Genomic DNA, 19,270 nt, shown 5'->3' on the forward strand with positions numbered 1-19,270 from the left:
CACGAGAGCAGCATCGAACAGTCTTAGTGGTTGCCCTAGAGCTCCCGGGGACCTCATCAAGGTCTCCAGTATAGTCAAGATTGTACTTGCTGCCACGACGATAGATGGCGACGATCCGAGGTGTTTGCGGTCGACACAATCTGATGTTTTTTTCTGATAGTCTTTCCTCGATCACTTCTTCGAAGTCCCAAGCGAAAACATGACTTTAACCACGTTACGACTAATCGGTTACAACACTGCATAGTAGTTGACCAACTACTGATATGAACAATGTTTATCACAATGCAGAACTGCTATTAGTGTTGTTACAGTTGTCTCGAGGAGACTACATACATATACCACAACACTCCACTCGGCGTGGGACAGAATTGGAAGTGCATTCCATTGGACTATCAAACGCAATAACGTCGACTTCCTATGGGAAAAGCAAGCAGTAGTAATCACAGTCATGATGAATGCGTTGATAATCACGTTGTGATCATTCATCTTGTTCTTCACACCAACTCTCGATGGCTGAGGCGAGCTCCTCGGCGGTCTGTGGGGTGAAGGGTTTGGTGCAGAAATGGTCAAAATTGTGGGCCCAATTTTGGGACTTGAGGTCCTCAACTCTGCCGGCCGAACAGCAAACCAACATGACGTTACTAAAACAGTTACCGGGGATCGAACCGAGGACCTTCCGGAAGGAAGTACCGCTCCAGTTCCTCGTTGTCCATCATTTTCCTTATGGTCTCGGCTGCCTCGGCGCCTCCCATCTTAGGTGGCATGTTGAGATCTAACAGCACGATAAGGGGGTCGTCCACATCGTCACTCTCCTGTAGTTCTATCTGGCAAGAAACCATAGTAGAGTCATCGTATACCAGTAGCTACAACGTTTTCAATTGCATCTTCACCACCATTAACTCTCCTGATTCGATCTTCGTCGAAGCCATGACAAGTAAGACTCATCTCGGCCACATCCAAATTGTCGTCCTCATCATCAGCAAGGACCAAATCGATGGCCTCAACTCCAGAAAAGGTGGGCATGCTGATTTATCAACGTGAGATCCTGAGAAGGAACCATTCGGCATCACGGCAACCGTAAGATACGATACGTCGAGTTTGCGTTGAGGAAATGCAAGATTGCAAGATTGGCACACCTTTCCTCTTTAACGCGTGATCGATTTCGCTATAGCTTTTGCCCAGTCTTGGTCTTGTTCCTTTCCGAAGAAGTCATCAACCGCAGCGATGCCGTCTTACAACCGTTTCGTAGAGCCTGGCCGCTTCTGCACCGTCACCTACGGTCCCGATGAGGGCAAGCAGTGCACCATCGTGGACGTCGTTGACCATCGAAGGGTCGTCGTTGATGGACCTAAGAACGTCACTGGTAGTGTCAGGGGTGTTTTGGTAGAAAGAATAGGATGATGATGTCCTCAGGTGTTGCCCGTCAGCAGATTCCCATCCGTTGGTTGGCGTTGTCGGATTTCGTCGTCCCCAACACTTTCCGTGGCGCCCATGGTCCTACTGTAGCTAAGGGCCTCGAGGAGGGCGAGGTCCTTGCTAAGTTCAACGCCACTCGATTCGCTCGCAGGCGCGTTGCTCGCAAGAACAAGCTTGCGTAAGTCACTCTAGATTGTATGATGATGAGTGCTGTTATTGTTTTATTATTTCAGTCTTACCGACTTCGAGCGTTTCAAGGTGATGGTTGCCAAGAAGCGTATCGGTCAGGCCCTGCGTACCTCCATCAACAAGGTCCGCAAGCAGCAGCAGCACTAAGCAGCGTTTACTATGATGACTACGTCGAAGTTCTCATTTTCCGTTGTTGATACTAGCAGTAGTAGTAGCAGTGGATTATGATGACGATGACTAGGGCTGTATGATGACGACTGAGGCTGCATATTGTTATATGAGTTGCGTTGATGTGAAATGATGAGGATACAAGTGGAGAAGGAGGAGAATCTTAGGTCGCAACTAGAAGATACGAAATAGGTCCAGATCAGACCCATAAGGAACTCTGAGAATTATTTTCGACTTGTACTATGAGACTACATAAAGAGATTCACCCTCTTGTCACGTCGGACGTGTTCCATCATGTTAGTCTGTTCGGTTGTTTGCTCCGTTTTATTTGTAGTGGTAGTAGTAACAATGGCATCATCGGGGGCTCCTGTGGAATCCATCGACGTTGATGCTATCATTGAGAAGCTTCTCGAGGTAGTAGTATTATTACTTTTAGCAGCAGCGAATTTCCAAGCCTATTATCATTTTCAACAGGTACGTGGGTGTCGGCCCGGCAAAGGAGTCCAATTGACCGATGGTGAAATACGAGCTTTGTGTAACAAATCTAGACAGATATTCCTAGAGCAACCAAACTTGTTGGAACTGGAAGCACCGATTAAAATATGTGGTATGTGTCACCATCTACGTGTCACCATGTGGTAGTAAGTATGTCCAACAGGTGATGTACATGGTCAGTATTATGATCTATTGCGGCTCTTTGAATACGGTGGATTCCCACCAGAAGCAAACTACCTCTTCCTTGGTACGCATGTTGCTGTTATCCCCACAGACGTACTTGTTTTAGGAGACTATGTGGATCGGGGCAAACAGTCGTTGGAGACTATATGTCTGTTGTTGGCGTATAAAATAAAGTATCCTGAGAATTTCTTCTTACTCAGAGGCAACCACGAGTGTGCTAGTATCAACAGGATTTATGGTTTTTATGATGAATGTAGGAAAAAGGGGGGGAGGGATGCTCACTACAGAAACATCATCATTTGAGCATCATCCGTATATTATCGCATCACCTTGGGGAATTACTACTTCTATCACACAGATGGGATGATCGCATGCTTCGCAGCTACAGTAAAATGGACAGTAGTCTAACAGCGCGGTCCGTTTGGAAGACATTTGGCGTTGTTGGTAGCGAGAATTAAAGTTAGTGTTAATCTAAGCCTAGGGTTGATCGCTTCCTTAATGCGTAATCATCCGTAGAGTTGAACTCAGTCGTTTACTGGGTTGGTCGCACGTTCGAATCCTGCTGCTGTTATTATTATTACCATTTCTCAAGTATTGGTGTTATATCTCAGGTAAACGCAGATACAACATCAAGCTATGGAAGACCTTCACCGATTGCTTCAACTGTTTGCCGGTAGCTGCTATAGTAGATGAGAAAATATTCTGCATGCATGGTAATACTAGGAGACGCCGTAGGCTGGCCCTTGAGTCTACGATAATGGGGATCGCATCTCGTGTATGCTTATGGTCGGTCTGGGCGGATATGGAATATCGCGTTGCTTTTGTGCTTTTAATCGGCGAATATTGAGGAAGTAGTTGTAGTATAGTTCGAAGTCGCTCGCTGATGCTCACCATTTGACAATTATTTTATCATTATATTGTACCGTTATTATATTCATTGGAGTTCACCACCCTAGTGATATGAAAAACACTAGTGAAAAATCTATTTCACGACTACTGCATATCGCCAGTATCGCGTTTTTCACAGAGTACTACGCCACTTCACGTAAAACGGGTTATACTCATTATATTCTACCGTTATAGATTATAGTTTATTTTTATCTTATACCGTTATCAACATCCCAAATGTTGTCAGGGGGTCTCTCGCCCGAGCTCAACTCCATGGATCAGATCAAACGGATACTGCGCCCAACAGATGTTCCTGACACCGGTAATGCTGTTGGTGACGTTGATGTGATGATGATGATGAGTATCATTAGGCTTGCTGTGTGATCTACTGTGGTCGGATCCAGAACAAGACATAAGTGGATGGGGCGAGAACGATCGGTAGTGGGCACAGACCGCTGGCGGCTGGTTATTGAGCTTCTATACAGAGGAGTGTCGTTCACTTTTGGCGCGGATATTGTACAAGCTTGCCTGAGGAAACACGACTTGGATCTCATCTGTCGGGCACATCAGGTAGAATATGGCTGGGGTAGTAGGTTGATGGTCGTATTATGGTGTAGGTTGTGGAGGATGGTTATGAGTTCTTCGCCAAGAGGCAGTTGGTAACGCTGTTTTCTGCTCCTAATTACTGTGGCGAATTCGATAATGCTGGCGCAATGATGAGTGTTGACGAGACCCTCATGTGCAGCTTCCAGGTAGTAGTAGTAGTAGTAGTAGTAGTAGTGGTGGTGCTTGAAAGGATAATAGAGTTGGTGATGGTGGTCGCAGTAGGTGGCGTGTTGCGATGAATGGAATAATGAGGAGGATTGTGACAGGTGCTGAAACCGGTAGAGAAAAAGAAGAAGTAAAGGCAGTGGGGTATGCTATGTGTGGGAGGTTCTCATATTACAAGGTGACCATGACCATCATCATTAAACTGTCCTGGATGCTTCTATCATATGCTATGCGGCAGGCTAGTATCATCATCATCGTCATCATGGACATACCTCCCGGCTTTTGTTCCTCACTTTCCATATTCTCTAGCAATCATCTGTACCTTTCATTATCATGCCGTCGTCATCATCATCATCGTCGAGTCTGTGTTGATCTTATCATTTGATCATGTAATCGATCGTTTGGGCGGGCACAAAGTCTCCAACATTCTACCGGAGGCGCTGGCAACTTTTGTGGCGCGCGACGATCCTAGTCCTAATGCGCTGGCTGGATTACCTATCTCCTGTTTTATACTTGTGTAAACGACGTCGACTGGTGGTTGACATTATGATGGTGTTAGTGGGTTGTTGTAGTGATGGTAGCTGTAGTCAGCGGCAGCGTTCGTCTTCATCATCATTATTGCATACTATTCTCACATTCTCGCACGATATTTGGTGATAATAGTAATAATAGCCATAACGACGGCAGTACCATCATCCATTGTACTGGCTTACTGAGCTCTTGAGTTCAACACAAGAGTAATTCAAGTCAATTCAATTGTCCGAGACACTAGGGAAGGGAGTCGAGACTAAAAATAAATGAAGGTGACGAAATAAAAATTGATTGAGATAAAAAGTGACGGCAGCCAGCCGTTCGGGGATACATACCTTGAGAAAACGACTCGCAAATCCTGATACCCTTGGAGTGCATGAATGGGAAGCATCGCTATTCGATGACGCTGTACAAGTCCGTGATTCCACGGCGTCGGGAATCGGCGGCTACGACATTTCCTTGTAGAATTCTCATCATGGAATCCGTGACAATGAATTGATGTAATGGGAATGATTCACGACGCGCACATTCAACCAACTGTATAAGTTGGTTACCAACTTCTCTCGAGAAAAATATAATTGACGTGACGGGTGACGGCTTTATGACATCATAGGAGGCTGGGTTAGCATCCAGTCGGTGGGCAGGACCCCTACTGCTGTCATGATGAGGTTCGGGCGGGGTACTCGAGGAGCTACTATGAGACCACTGATGTACGTAGCCTCTGGTCAATAACATCATCATCATCATCATCATCACCATCATCATCATCATCATCATCATTAACGTGACCACCAGTGGTCATGTTTATGATGATGACGATTTGGCTCTTAGCCACTCAATGAGGCTAATTTCTAAGGTGAAAGACTCGCCAGCTCTCAAGTTAATCCGCTAGGCAAATATCCGGGACGAAGGATCATCACAGAGCGTCGACTCAACAACGTTGAGGCATCCAAGACCTTCCATCGGACTGGTCATGATAAGATGAGGACGCGTGGGAGCACGTCAACGTTATGACCTCAAGGGACGGCGCACTGACAGAAGACGAGACGTACGCTGGCTGATCTAGCAGCCACCGCTGAGAAGCTCATCGTTTATATTTTCTGTTGAGTATGGCCAATTCAGTTGTTATTGGGTACCATGTATTTGCCAGAGCAGCACATGTAATGTTATAATTATTATCATGCGCACAACCCCCCTTGCGTTCGAAGTCACTTGAACAACGCAATGCCAAGAATACTCAGCCAAAAAATCTCCCCGCGAATTCAGCGATACCGGATTGTGTGCTTATGTTTTGAACACGACTTTTCAGCTGAGATCCGATGCTCACAGCAGTGCCAGTCTGAAAGGACGCAAGCAGTGATTGGCAATACCACGAGCGATGCTACCTGGCTCTCTGATGTTGATGATGACGATGACGGCTGCGGTTGAGGTGGTGGTGGTTCCCTCCCTATAGCTGATGAGGGCCCGGTCGATAATGCTCCAATACGCTCCGTCAAACGTTCTATTTGTTCAATGAGCTCAGTCTCTCGACTCTGAGCTCGGGCACGCTGACGATTGAAGATCTCGAGAATAACCTGAGGGGCGTGTGCGAAACCATCAAGTATCGGCCCAGGGTACTTTAGGATCATCGGAACCTTCGGCCAATGAAAGTTCTTCCTCCTCCTCGTCGTGCAGCGGTCGACCAGCAAAACTTCCCTCTGGGCCGCCTTCGGTCATTACTTGCATCAATTGAGATGAGAGGGCGGTGTTGGAGCCTACGAACATGCCAATAGGGAGCCTGATGAGGCCACTACCATTCTGTGTTGGAAAATATGCATATGTGTTGGTGACAATACAGAAGTTTCGAAGAAATTTTGCGAAATTCCTGTTGGTTTCTGTTCACTTCTATCCGGATTGGTGATTTTTAGTGAGGAAACTCCTGAGCTCAGTTGAGGAAAGCAAACACATGTTCTTCCAACACTGCCATCACTTCGTAATCTGTTCATCTCTTGCTCAAGATCGGTATTGCGTCGTTTTATCTCTTCATTTTCGACCCTCACAGCCTCCGCATCCGCAGAGAGTACAGCCATTCGCTGATTGTCGGCTCGTAGGGCGGCCACTTCTTGCAATAGATTGTCAACACGATCAACGTGAATCTGCCGATGCCACTGCTGCCCAAGTCAAGAGTGTCAACAACGTACCTTATCCTTGGTAGCTAGCACTTGCCGCATGGCCTCGATCTCTTCCGTCAAGTCGGTAACTGAGTGATGACACAATTGGAAGGGTCGCTGAATGAAGACGAGGAATCACGACGACCTGAGTCCCTCAGCCGATCAGCCTCCTTTTGCACACTTTGTAAATACTGCCGCAAGCTGAGCTGAAGGAGGCAGCGCTCACATACCGAACACAGCTTTTGCTCACTTACGTTTTCAGTTTGCAGGGCTTCCACCTGATTCCGATGGACCTACCAAACACTAAGTTGAGATTTGAGGTATTGGGAATTTGCGAGTACTGTTGTCGAGGCAGCCTCAGAAGTAGCATCCTTGAGAGCCTTCTCCCAGGCGTTCAGAGCTGCTACATGCTCATCTTCCTCTGCTCTTACGTGTGATGAACGAGCGGACGAGCGCATCGTAAGGCCTAGTGTCAGACGCCCAGCTCCACTGAACAACTCGACGCACGGTATAGAGGAAAAATTGTATGAAAAATCAGCAGTGTGGTATGGAGAAAACTTGAGAGTGTGGCGATTTAGAAGCAGCTTTCACACGGTAGTAGACAACAAAAATGAGATCACCGCAGTCGATGAGCTGAAGCTTCGACGACGCACTTGAGCGATTGGCAAGCAGGAAACGCACTGCGTACAATAAATTGCGACCAACTGTATGGAAGTAGACGGATACAAACTCAATGATGATATAGTATAAGACCTCTCAAGTTCGACATATTCAGACCTGTGAAGATTGATAACCGGATACTCGACCTTGTTAGCAGAGGATAGAACCCATGGTCGGGAAGGTGTTGAGGACTCTCGATCGGCAGTGAACATACTCGAGGCGAGCACAAAGGAAATGTCGGGCTGCCAGCAAAGTCGCTGGTGAACGCGTCCGAGTAGGTTAATATCCAGGAACGAGGATGCTCTCGAGGTGAGTCTCAATTTGCTCTTTATCATGGCTGAACGTCATCACTCCTCACAGGCGTGATATAGGGCTCATCACACAGTATCTCACCTATAGTATCCATGACCGTGCAACGGTTACAAAGAGACCTGAGTAGAACAGACCGACTCCCGCGAATGAACAACATCTGGTGATCGAGTCAGTCGCCCCTCCGGGACCTCGAGGACCCAGGCGGGGCCAGCCTAGCTCAGAGTCCAGCAAGCACTGACCACTGAGGGTATTCTCGAACAAGGGTCCCTCATTGAGACCGTCACTAATGAGCCGTAACGATGTTCCCAGCCGCTAGAAAGCTGCTTTGAGAAGTACATGTAGGTCACGAGAAATGGAGATTCATTGCCGCTAACTGGCAGCGACGATGCTAACGATGCTGATGATGCTGATGATGCTGATGCTGGACGGGAGTGGTAGGGTTGTCGTTAACTGAGCTCATGGTCAATCCAGTGTGCAGCACAACACAAAAGCTAACAGTGGCAATGAAAAGCAGTCTAGTTATGATAACGAATAAAAATCGTAAAGGATGATAAACCAATGCCTATCATTGCCCTATAGTTTAACGTTAGGCGTTTCGAGATTTTGCGGATCAGATTGGATCTGAGCACTATCTATGTCCTCTCTGCAAGCCAGGCTATCGTCTTCTGGGGTGTGAATCGGCGGGCAGCCTCGTGGCCACCAATTGGCCTTACCAAAAAATGATACAAGTGAAGGTGTCACAACACCCTGCATGAAGAAAGCATCCAGAATAATGGCTGTTACCAATATGAAGCCGGTCTGATTGACCATAGGAGTTGACGAGAAGAGAAGACCACAAAAAGTTATAGTCATGATACAGCCGGCTAGTGCAACCACTTTACCAGCTTTCCACACACCGATAATGACAGAAGTCTTGTCCGATGCACCACGGTCGTGTTCTTCGACTATTCTACCCAATAGGAAGACATCATAGTCCAGACTGAGCCCAAGGACGACAGAGAAGGCCAAAGGAAGGGCAATCCATGACAGACCATCTGTTGACGACTCTGACGCCACTGCGGGCCAATGAAGGAACTCCAACCAACCATTCAAGTACACCCCTGCCGCAAAGCCGAATGAGAAGACCAAAGTGACAGCGATGGTGATTACTCCACGAACTGCAATAAGCAACGAACGATAGACAATACCAACCAAGACGAGACAAACAGCGATCGTGGCAGCTGCGAACGCTGGCAGACTTTCCACTACAGCAGACATAGAATCGTGTGATGAAACTGATATGCCTGTGAGCCAGACTATGAGCTCCCCATCGCTCTCTTTGACAACAGTATGAATAACATCGCGGAGACTCTCAGTGAAGCTGGACGCTTGGAGTGAAGTTGGAGCATCGTCGACTATGAGGGTGACTTTCAACGCGTTCCGACCAGGGCTCATAGACTTCTTCAAGCCTTCCTGGTACTGCTTACAGCGGGGATCAGTACATGAGGGCGAGACCAGAAGTTTAGCAAGGTTGAAGTCAATCTCTGTCGCGGGCATTCCCGGTTCTTTCAAATACATCGAGCCCAATAGAGATCCCTTAGGGTGCTGCTTCATTAACTTCTGGTCGATCGTCCGGCACAGGTTCAACCCCGCCGTCCAGAACTTCTCCGTTAATATGTCACCACCAGGGGCCTCAAAGACCATGTTGAACGGACCGCTCATTCCTGGTGTGAATGCCATCGAGATTCTTTCCGAAGTCTTCCCAACACGAGAGTCCCTTGGACTAGCCGTAGAGATATTGGATGTGATCGTGAGGGAAGAGCACGCCCACCCAAATACCGCTATCAGGGTAACCAACAGAATGATAGATGCAACTGCGGCCCAACGGGATGTCATAAGCTTACCCCACTTATACCAGAAACCAGGGCCACTTCGACGACGACGACCGCGAGGGGACTGACCCTCTGAGCGATCATCACGACGACGACAACGACACCACGACCAACAACGACAACAGCTCTTGCCACCAAAGTGACCAAAGAACTTTGGAAAGGTCACGATCAGTGTTGGGGTCACTGAGAGGTTAACTGATACTGCACAGAGAGCTGATATCAGGAGGGCTAGACCGATACTTCTAAAGAGGGCTATGGGTATGATCATAAGCCAGACAAAACATACGAACAGAATGCTGCCTGAGCTGAAGACCACATGGCCACTGTGTTCGAGCATCTCCTTGCATGCATCGTATGGCGACCTTTGATGCACTCCGGTGACCTCCTCTCTAAACCTCGTTAGGAGGATGAGAGAATAGTCGACACACAAGGCCATGAGGAGAAAGAACATCATTATCGGAGCACCTGTGTTGACGGGCATTAACAGTGATAATAAATACAGGCAAGCTCCACAGATGGCAATCGACAGAAGCAAACATATCAATGGTAGAAGTAATAGCCGCCATGATCTCAAGGAGTATGCTAAAAGGAGGAAGGCGAGAGGCAACACAACAGCGTGTGTTATACCCAGTTCGAGCTCTGTGACTTTCGCCGACTCATCGCCCAAAGCCCCTATACCCGCCCAACCAACAAAGAGGCCAAGGTGGCCATAGCTCCCACGTACAGCGTCGGCTACAGCTTCCTCAAGAGGTGCGACACTGACCAAACCAATGTCAAAAGCAACCGTGAAGATCGTTGTTCTGTTGTCAGCCGAGAGATACAGGATCGTAGGCTCCCCCGACTGCTGAGCTTGCAAATAGTCGTCAATTTGAACCTTCGTGTTGGCTGGGAAGGCATGGCGTACCGTCTCAGTTACATTATGCAACAGACCGTTAGTGAAAAGGTCACCTGGGCGACCTCCATCAAGCGATACTAAAAGGACCTCGGGAGAACCAAATTGTTGTTGCGGGAAGAGGGCCGAAGTCCTCTGAGTGGCGGCGTATGACGGCGAGCCAGCTGGAGAATCGAGGGCGCTGGTCATGTGGTCGAACATATGAGTAACACCGACAACGCCCAAGCCGAACAGGACCAACCACATAGGTATGAGCACATATCTTGACAGATGTAAAAGTTGCAAGTATTTCCCAACGAACACTGCATGTTGTTTGATGGGATTAATACAGGAGCTTTTCATTTGGTTGCAGAAGCAACAAAAATACTGATGATAACTATTACCGCTGTATTGACGAGCCACTCTAAAGCCAACGCGATATCAGTGACACTCATGACTTTAATTTTCTAATCATCTCCTGTATGCAACGACACCTCTACCACTTCCTGAGCAAACTTATGAACTCCCCCGTCACCTGGGTCGTCAAATCACTTGAAGCTATCTCTGGCGGTTGCACATTGCTGTCGGGGACCCGTATGACACCGAGAACGCGAAGGGTATGGAAGCCAACAGGGAGTATCACAGACTGTGATTCACAGTCATCTCGAAAAGTCAACGTATGCAATACCACACAAAAGACACTGAGCAGTTGGACTGCAGGATAGTACTAATCATTCCTCCACCCAAGGATAGCCGTCCCTAAGAGGCTCGAGAGGGTCGATGCGATGGGTGAGAAAGATGCCAACATTGCCGTCGATCCTCCACCACATTGGCGATCACAGTTGCACGCGGGACGGCACGCAAACGCACAACAGCACGCAAGTTCTTTATGTAGACCTTGTAACTTGCTGACTTGATCGCTTGACATTCCCTTAGACTTAGGATGCAGTTCTAATCTCGTTCGCCCTGTAGCGTAATCGATTGGTGCGTCACACCACCAAGTGGGCGTCACGCTTTGTGGTTCCTTACGGCATTGCTTGTGGTTCCTCACGGAATTACCTTGCTTACGAGCTTTGGTGTACTGTACTTAGTCGACCTTCGGACTAACGTACTGTCGAGTTCACTAGTAATAGCAGAACGATCTTGGTCACTGTAGTTCTCCTCTCGACGGACTACATTTGCTGCCCCACGTTTGGGCTGCGTTGAGTCGTACTTCTGACGAAGAGGCATGCCAGAAGACGCGTTATTCGTCGTAGCGTTAAGGGCAGACAAGAGGGCATATCAGAGGGTTACGGTGAATACTTATGAACAGCTCAGCATGTCGGGTTGAACGAGTGCGGATGATTCAAGAACTCGCAGGGTTTAGTGAACTGGTGCGGCGCTTAATACGTCATGTTGGCGAGACCGATCCTTGGGAAGCGCAGGTCTAATTCCGGTAGATTGCTATTGCAGTTAATGTGTCATACTGACAGTCATAAGATCCCAGGATCGATTCCTGGTGGCCGATCTTCTCTGCTCCCACCTCGTAAGCCAAGGCTTAGACCAGAGGCCGACCAGGCTAACATTCCTCAGGCTTCTTCCCACAGGATCTGTAGTGGTGATTCCTGGGTGCCATAAGAAGCAACTCCATAGCACTCCTTCCTCGAGGATCTTACGCTCCTTCCTCAAGGAAAGCTTCTTAAGCTATAGGGCCAATGTTGGGTTAACGAGTTACTCCGTGTGGACCTTCACGTCAACCGTCACGCGCCACAGAATCTCTTCCTCCTGACCCCCCTCGCCCCTAGCAGCCGCATACCCGAGGATCCCCAACATCGGACCGTACACCGAATATTGTACTGTTGCTGTTGCTGCTGCTGCCGAGGAGGATAAAGGACAAGCCCTCTTGCTGACAGGGGAAGTGCCCTCCTGCTCAGACTCAGAACCCTCTCCTTCGGGTTCGGAGGAATTCGAATCAAACGATGGCAATGGATATAATGCATCTGATTGAAAATGAATATCTCACCCTCGATAGTGACCCTCAGAGCAAAGCAGCCTCGAGTCATAATAAAGACGGGGGCCCTCTAACAGTGACGAGGAAGCCATCACAACCAAATCCATGAGAATCAAATCCAAATCAGGGTCGAGGGCGCAGTAGTAGTAGGGGCGGGTGGACGGACACCACACGGTCGAACAATTGGACTCCCAGCCTTTGGACCAAATCGATCCTCCCTCCCTGGAACCACAATACCATGCAAGCGGATGAGAAAAAACAGTAATACGTCATACAACTCCACTTCCGATATCCCTACAGAGCCTACAACACTCACCTGGCCCATTACCACGACCAAAGCTGATGGTCCCATTGACCATTGTATGGGGACCAACAGCTAGCGAGGACCCTTCCTTCGACTAGTATAACACAACATGCTTGTGCCATCTTATTGGATCTCGTACATCGCGGGAAGTAATAATCAGGAACACCGACTACACCCTAGGCCGACAGTGGCTATAATGACGATAACAGCAGCAGGCATGAGCAACAGAAGCACAGTATCACTACAGAGACAAGCAATGATAATAAGAGTGAGAAGAGGAAGTAGTAGGACTCAGGCAAGCGAGAGAATAGTGACAACGCTTCTTCTGCTGTTTGCTACCGACGATACTATCATCAGAGTCAACAACAGCAGCACATGGTGCCTACATAGGTTACCGCTCTGATAGGGTCAGCCACCTCTAATAGATAGGTTGAATCACACTGAGCAGAAACAAGGGCACAACTGATGACGACCACAGAATGGCGGTCACGACGAGTATGACAAGCGAGGTTATGATAATACTATGCTTATTTCTACTGCTTAGACTAGACAAGAATACAACCTCATTACGTTGAGCCATAAAGCGAAGTACCTTCGTCAGTAGCTTGTATAGACTACATGCCACAGGGAAGGTTAAGCCACTTTATGACTAATAACAATCAAGCAAGCTGTCGGTGACACCAATGGTGACACGACGTTATGGTATAACTCGTCTAAGAAGGATGATGTCGCCTTATATGGTGTGTTTGTAGAGAGCCATCCCATGGGACACGGATGGCACCGAGAATAGTAACAACAAGGATATTAGCAACAGCAGGTGGCGGCGATAATGATGGAACGGCCTTGTGTGGAGCAATGGAGAACCGATACAAGCAAGCGAAGAATGACCATAGACCTCATGGGCCCAATACTGATGATGATGATAGTCCTAGTAGACAATACGTTGATGATGATGATGACCTCCTAGACGGTAAGTGAACTGATCATTCGGCATCCATAGCTCTAACACTATTGCTTATCATGATGTTGTAAGACTCGGCGAACTTGACGGAAGAGAGAGATTAACGTTGACTGGACAGATGAAGGAATAAGTGTGAAGCTCCACAAAGGGAGATCATAGACAGGGCTCATTAGAGATATGTACCCAATACTAAATAGTGAGCTATGCCGATATAAAGGGACGTGACTATGGACGATAGGACGACCATCAGTTAGCATCAGCAACATGCTGTTGTTGAAGGGCTCTAGGAGTAGCGAGCTGGGCAACACTGACAGACGAGGTCCGTTGTCTTTGCTCGCGTTCCTCGACTTCCTTCATGTGCTGGAAATTCTCATCCATCACTTCAACTCTGTCATGGAGACCAACCAAAAGGCCGTCCAACGTGTTCCACAACGGACTCACGACGAAGCTTATGAAGCCCACCTGCAACTTAGCTAGCTCCAAAGTATCATCAGGACGGTGCGCCATAAAGGGCGCAAAGGGGAGGCCCTCCATCCTTTCAGCCTCTGCTTGATGATAATACTCAGACACCACACGATAGCTCCACTCATAGTACTCATCATAGGGCATAAGGGGGTTGGATATGTCGGCAGCATGCACGATACCCTGGAGCAGTGTGGGCCTAGTTTCAGCCAAGGCCCCGTCTATCCACTCTCCTGGTGCTCGAACACGAGTCGCCCCTGCCGTTTTGGAGCCCTCCTTGCAGTCTAAGAGTAACTCCTGCAGTTTGATAGTAATGTCAAAGTGAACTTTCATGTCCGTGGCCAGTATAACCGAGATAACAGTCTGACGGAAAATCTCATAGTCACTAGGCTCGCCAGGCTCATCTGCGGCTGGCCAGGTCGAAGTAAAGTCAACAGCACCACCCAGAAGGAGCTCGAACGTCCTAGCAGCGTGCATGTTCTCCAACACAGCAGTGTCGTTGTAGCGCACAGCCAAGTGCCTCCTCCCTTTGATGAAGTAATCATTGTTGAAGCCTGGGTGGTTCACATCATGGCACAGTGCTCCTATAAGAAGACTAAACTCCTCTAGAGGCGTACAGATAACGTCACGCGCCCCAGCAGGCCCCGGACGTACTGAGCATCCAGCCCTGTACATAACATAGCCCACGCAGCTCATAACCTGATAGGCGTGGTAGAAATTGTGGTAAGGGTTGTCCGAATGATAATCGTTGGCGATGAGATTAATGAACCCCCACAATCTCGATGGCTCCACCAATTTACCCTCTCCCACAAAATTCCACCTCTCGAACACACTGTAGGCTCGCCTGACCAACTCCGAATGGTCCAAACTGAAGAGCTTGGTCTCCCAACTGAGCAATTCCGGTAGCTGCAGAGTATCCATCTTGGGAAGCTGCTCCAATATTCTAGAAGTAAATCTAGCCTCATCGTAAGCCACAGAGTCACTAGCCCTTCTTGAGGAGGAGCTGACCGAGCCCCTCCCAGTGCTTGTGCTGTCCCTGCCACCCCCCATACCATCCCTCATCCACTGCTGGACGAAGGCATACACACTCGGGTTCTCCTTCTCCAGCTGTCTCGATACTCGCCGCAATATGATGCTCCTTATGGCCGTACTGGTGAGGTCGTGGCTCCAACGATGGGACACTTGCCTGGACACGCTCAACTGTGGGGAGGGTGGGACAAGGTCTTGTCCCTTTTCCTCCTCATAGGCATCATCATGACGCATAATCTCGCCAGCTTGAATACTACGACGTCGGCTTGCCCTCCGACCCTTCGGGAAGTAAACATAAACCTCGTCATCATCACCATCCTCATCACAGTCCCCTGCGCGCCTCGTAGTGAGGTTAGTTCTAATGTACTCACACATGAACCGAGCCGGATCCCGAGGGGTGTGGATGCCAAGCTCAATGAGCATCATAGTGAGGAAGTTCTCGAGGTCATAACGTCTAAAGTAGGCCAACACGTCCTTAGCACAGACCTTATGACCGTTGAGGCCCTCCTCAGCCGCTGCAGCAGCACATGCCGCCACAACCTCAGCTGTTGAGGGCGAACTCGGGGCACCAGTATGACCCGTTGATGAATGGTGATGGTGGACCCTTGAGGGCCTACCTTCAGCATCCGGCCTGGGCATCTGGACCAGAGGCGAGCTGCTCGGAGGGGCATCAGTCACAGCCCATGGTGATTTCATCAACCGCTCAGCATCATCTTCTACCACTCGTTCTTCATCTTCATAGTTTCCCGTAGTTCGAAGTTGGCACATGTGAGGAGTAGTGAGCTAATGCTTACGTACAGAACTAAAATCAACTTCACAGCAATAAGGGCCCTCCTACCCAACGCAGCTCAAGCTCTACTAGAGACTAGAGGCATGATGAATGGCGACCCAGCATGAGGCAAACATAGCTGGAATAAGGGGAGCCTTGGACTACTATTGTTGCTGCTTGTGCCCTTAACACTGCTGGGCCATTGACACACCCATATTACTACTCGCTTGTTGTGTCTGTCGCACGTGGGCATCTGATGATTATGGCGATGATGCTAGTAATGAACTAATAATAAACTTCGAACGAACTAACTCCACTAGGAGCAGTAGCAGCACAGAGGGTCCACTATTGACGAGTAACTCGTCTTCTCCGCAGAAGGATTCCCACCAAATGAGGGCCACCACACTCACTCCTCCCCGCTCTGTTGTTACCTCCTTGCCAGATTCTAGGCTTGCACGGTCTGTTCGTAACCGACACTCGTCACCGCGCCACAAGACGTATAGGGAGACTAAATGGCCCTGAAGTAGGATCCTCAAGGGTGCATGGATGGAAGCAGACAACGGTAGTAGTTCCCCAAGCTACTACCTGTAAGCCCCTTGGGCAGGCGTCAATGACGTTAGCTCCGGGCAAAGGGCGAGGACATCAGCCTTCGAGTAATAACAAAAACCAGAGCTATGCAAGTGCGGCGAGAATAATGATAAAATACCCCAACCGTACAACCCGATTAATCCCGAAATACTCAAACACGACGCATATCAGGCGTAAGAAAATGAGTAATTTCGTGGCGCGCGGTCAAACAGGCATATCCTAACAGGCGATGGGCTCACCAAACCGCATCGTCTTTCTCAGTCTGTCACTACCCTTGGTATTTTGACATTTTCTTCCTATCCAGTTATTCTCAAATCTACACAGAGCACCCGTCTGCAGCAGACCGCCTCCTCGACATCATCAAATGCTTCTCCCTATCAAGGCTACAGCAGTTCCACTCTATCTTCAACGGTCTACTAAACTCAAACCAGATACAGAAAATGTTAACCGCGCACGCCATTCTAATCGATAGTCAATTTTGTTAGACATCGTATATGTCGATATTAATGTGAATTTATAATGTCGTATACCAGTGTGGATCGGCTAAGTCGTGTTGTGCCTGCGTACATATGGTTCTTGCTGTACCGCATGGTCGACGCGCTGTTGATAAGCACTTACAGCAGTGCTGATGAGTATTGGCAGTCCATAGAGGTTTCCCATTACCTCGTCTTTGGCAAGGGTTATCTTACTTGGGAATGGCGTCCTGAGGTGGCCTTAAGATCCTCTTTGATGCCGCTCCTGTACGTGCCTTACTATGGCCTGTTGAGGGTCATGGGACTGGACACTCGTTGGACGATAGCCTATGGCCCTAGGGTATTCGTACAGGCCCCCTTAGTAGCATTAGCTGACCTTGGATTTACTCGGGTCTCCTCAGTACTACTAGAACCGGCCCTAGCTCGGACGGCTGTGGCCCTGTGGTTGAGTAACTGGTTCATATTGTCGATGGTCACGAGGACCTTTGCCAACAGCGTTGAGACAGCCCTCTACTGTATTATAGTGTACGCCCTTCTTCAGTGGACCATACGGCCTGGGAGGTATTATTACCTCCTCGTCTCCACGGTACTGTCAGCAGCGTCAGTGCTTATACGCCCTACTAGTGCTACCTCCTTAGCGCCCCTCTTAGCATACAACTGCTTGTATGTACTGTCCCACACTAGGCAGTGGTGGCTGCTACCCGTGTGTGTTGTCGTTGGCCTTGGGACTATGGTCGTCATTGGGCACCTCGACAGTCTATTGCTCTATGGTGGCAGCATACGAGGAGCATTCACATGGTTAAACTTTGCCGAATTCAATTTCATCAACGACTTTGGGAAGCTGTATGGTGACGACCACTCCTGGCTGTGGTAAGGTCAACTCCCCGTCAACTTCCTACTGATCCTTTCTCCTCAGGTACTTCATCATTGGCATCCCATTGCTACTACTGAACCATATAGTACCTTTCTTACAGTCGCTATGGAAGGGTACTTACCACCTCCGTAGTGGGAATAAGCACTTCACTGTGTCCTTGCTCATCTCCTGCTTGGTCTCACTCCTCGTACTCTCCTTGGCTACTCATAAGGAGCTACGGTTTATCATGCCGATGGTACCAGTACTGTGTCTAGTGCTAGCCCCGGCGGTTGGGCCCATCAGGGGTGGTATGCGAGGTGTAGTGTGGAAAGTATGGCCGCATTTGTTAGTGGCACTTGTCGCGATGAGATGGCATCAGTATGGTCCTGATAGGGTCATGTCGTCGCTCTCTAGAGGGGCCACCCCAGGGGATAGTGTAAGGTTCCTAACGCCTTGCCACGCGACGCCGTTCACAACGCATGTACATGGTACTGGAATAGTGGCGATGGATATACTCGACTGTTCGCCGCCATTAAAAGAGCTGGCTGCCGGGATTGAACCTGGGTTGAATGAGCGTGATGCCTTCTTTGCGGATCCTCAGGCTTATGTAGAGAGCAAGACGAAGGGCTATGACTGGTTGGTGGTGTGGGGTGGCGCTGTTCGTCGGGAGGACAATGGGCTGGCCAAATGGTTGAAGGACTATGGAAGATATGATTTGGTGGAGAGCATAGGTGATGGGCTACTCAATGATGGGCCCTATGGCTTCGAGATGTGGCCGACATTTGACTTATATCATCATCATCAGTAGTAGTGGAGAGATTCTTGTTGTGTACTTACCTGGCGTATGTGTATGGTGAAGAGCAGTGTGATGTGAGTATAGTATTTGACGCCTTAGTATGCTACCTCCACTGAGCCTGCTGCCTAGGTTGGTAATGGGTACTGTGCTGAGCTATGGTGTGAGTTGCCCTACTATGGTGATGTGGCCACTCCTCTTTGTGTCAGGTGATGGTGCTGGAAGCCTTGGTTGAGAAGCCCACCGGGTCATCAAGCTGATGTTTACCGTGGCCTCATACTGCAGGTTGGGTAGAGAGTGTTTGGTACTGGATCTGGCTGACCACAACGCTATGGACGAGCCGCCCCTGGCTGATATCATTGCTATAACGGACAGCTTTGTCTCTTCTGCCTGTGTTCATCCTCGCCTCCTCCTAGGTGTCATTAAGTGAGGAGGAGCATTGTTTGAAACTGGGGTGCGAGCGGGCACGGGAAGACGGTGGCGCTTCTCATCCCGGTTCCTGCGTGTTTACAATGCCAGCGTGTAAGCTGCAGACTGATGGTG

General features: G+C 48.9%; 7 protein-coding genes across 7 annotated transcripts; 3 read left to right on the forward strand and 4 right to left on the reverse strand.

Moving 5' to 3' along the window:
* Nucleotides 1–478: 478 nt before the first annotated feature.
* Pmar_PMAR012462 (conserved hypothetical protein) lies at nucleotides 479–1,023 on the reverse strand (the record flags this gene model as incomplete). The annotated part of the gene is made up of 3 exons (XM_002787639.1): nucleotides 479–641; nucleotides 691–824; nucleotides 868–1,023. 3 exons carry the CDS (start codon nucleotides 1,021–1,023, stop codon nucleotides 479–481), a joined length of 453 nt encoding a protein of 150 aa, XP_002787685.1.
* Nucleotides 1,024–1,224: 201 nt separating this feature from the next.
* On the forward strand, nucleotides 1,225–1,874 carry Pmar_PMAR012463 (ribosomal protein L14, putative; the record flags this gene model as incomplete). Its single annotated transcript, XM_002787640.1, has 3 exons — nucleotides 1,225–1,363; nucleotides 1,414–1,594; nucleotides 1,650–1,874. The coding sequence occupies 3 exons, from the start codon at nucleotides 1,225–1,227 to the stop codon at nucleotides 1,750–1,752; spliced, it is 423 nt and encodes a 140-aa protein (XP_002787686.1). The 3' UTR covers nucleotides 1,753–1,874.
* A 247-nt stretch (nucleotides 1,875–2,121) lies between these two features.
* Pmar_PMAR012464 (protein phosphatase type 1, putative) lies at nucleotides 2,122–4,244 on the forward strand (the record flags this gene model as incomplete). Its single annotated transcript, XM_002787641.1, has 10 exons — nucleotides 2,122–2,187; nucleotides 2,248–2,380; nucleotides 2,432–2,515; nucleotides 2,558–2,704; nucleotides 3,063–3,164; nucleotides 3,587–3,661; nucleotides 3,711–3,777; nucleotides 3,825–3,909; nucleotides 3,957–4,091; nucleotides 4,212–4,244. 10 exons carry the CDS (start codon nucleotides 2,122–2,124, stop codon nucleotides 4,242–4,244), a joined length of 927 nt encoding a protein of 308 aa, XP_002787687.1.
* Nucleotides 4,245–8,291: 4,047 nt separating this feature from the next.
* On the reverse strand, nucleotides 8,292–10,885 carry Pmar_PMAR012465 (hypothetical protein). Its single transcript, XM_002787642.1, has one exon. It carries the CDS (start codon nucleotides 10,866–10,868, stop codon nucleotides 8,337–8,339), a length of 2,532 nt encoding a protein of 843 aa, XP_002787688.1. The 5' UTR covers nucleotides 10,869–10,885; the 3' UTR covers nucleotides 8,292–8,336.
* Nucleotides 10,886–12,215: 1,330 nt separating this feature from the next.
* Nucleotides 12,216–12,547, reverse strand: Pmar_PMAR012466 (hypothetical protein; the record flags this gene model as incomplete). Its single annotated transcript, XM_002787643.1, has 2 exons — nucleotides 12,216–12,484; nucleotides 12,508–12,547. The coding sequence occupies 2 exons, from the start codon at nucleotides 12,545–12,547 to the stop codon at nucleotides 12,216–12,218; spliced, it is 309 nt and encodes a 102-aa protein (XP_002787689.1).
* A 1,459-nt stretch (nucleotides 12,548–14,006) lies between these two features.
* Nucleotides 14,007–16,019, reverse strand: Pmar_PMAR012467 (cyclic nucleotide phosphodiesterase, putative; the record flags this gene model as incomplete). Its single annotated transcript, XM_002787644.1, has 2 exons — nucleotides 14,007–15,796; nucleotides 15,869–16,019. The coding sequence occupies 2 exons, from the start codon at nucleotides 16,017–16,019 to the stop codon at nucleotides 14,007–14,009; spliced, it is 1,941 nt and encodes a 646-aa protein (XP_002787690.1).
* A 1,099-nt stretch (nucleotides 16,020–17,118) lies between these two features.
* On the forward strand, nucleotides 17,119–19,257 carry Pmar_PMAR012468 (GPI mannosyltransferase, putative). Its single transcript, XM_002787645.1, has 3 exons — nucleotides 17,119–17,951; nucleotides 17,998–18,890; nucleotides 18,937–19,257. The coding sequence occupies exons 1-2, from the start codon at nucleotides 17,128–17,130 to the stop codon at nucleotides 18,740–18,742; spliced, it is 1,569 nt and encodes a 522-aa protein (XP_002787691.1). The 5' UTR covers nucleotides 17,119–17,127; the 3' UTR covers nucleotides 18,743–18,890; nucleotides 18,937–19,257.
* Nucleotides 19,258–19,270: the final 13 nt, after the last annotated feature.

This window comes from Perkinsus marinus (genome assembly GCF_000006405.1).
Source record: "Perkinsus marinus ATCC 50983 genomic scaffold scf_1104296929318, whole genome shotgun sequence".
In the NCBI taxonomy this organism is placed as follows: Eukaryota; Perkinsozoa; order Perkinsida; family Perkinsidae; genus Perkinsus; species Perkinsus marinus.

Bases quoted from the DNA above. Each gene is read 5' to 3' on its own strand.
- Pmar_PMAR012465 (XM_002787642.1), bottom strand. From the start codon at position 10,868: ATGAAAAGCTCCTGTATTAATCCCATCAAACAACATGCAGTGTTCGTT.
- Pmar_PMAR012468 (XM_002787645.1), top strand. From the start codon at position 17,128: ATGTCGTATACCAGTGTGGATCGGCTAAGTCGTGTTGTGCCTGCGTAC. The intron at 17,952-17,997 runs GTAAGGTCAACT...CTTTCTCCTCAG, and splicing joins GACGACCACTCCTGGCTGTG to GTACTTCATCATTGGCATCC.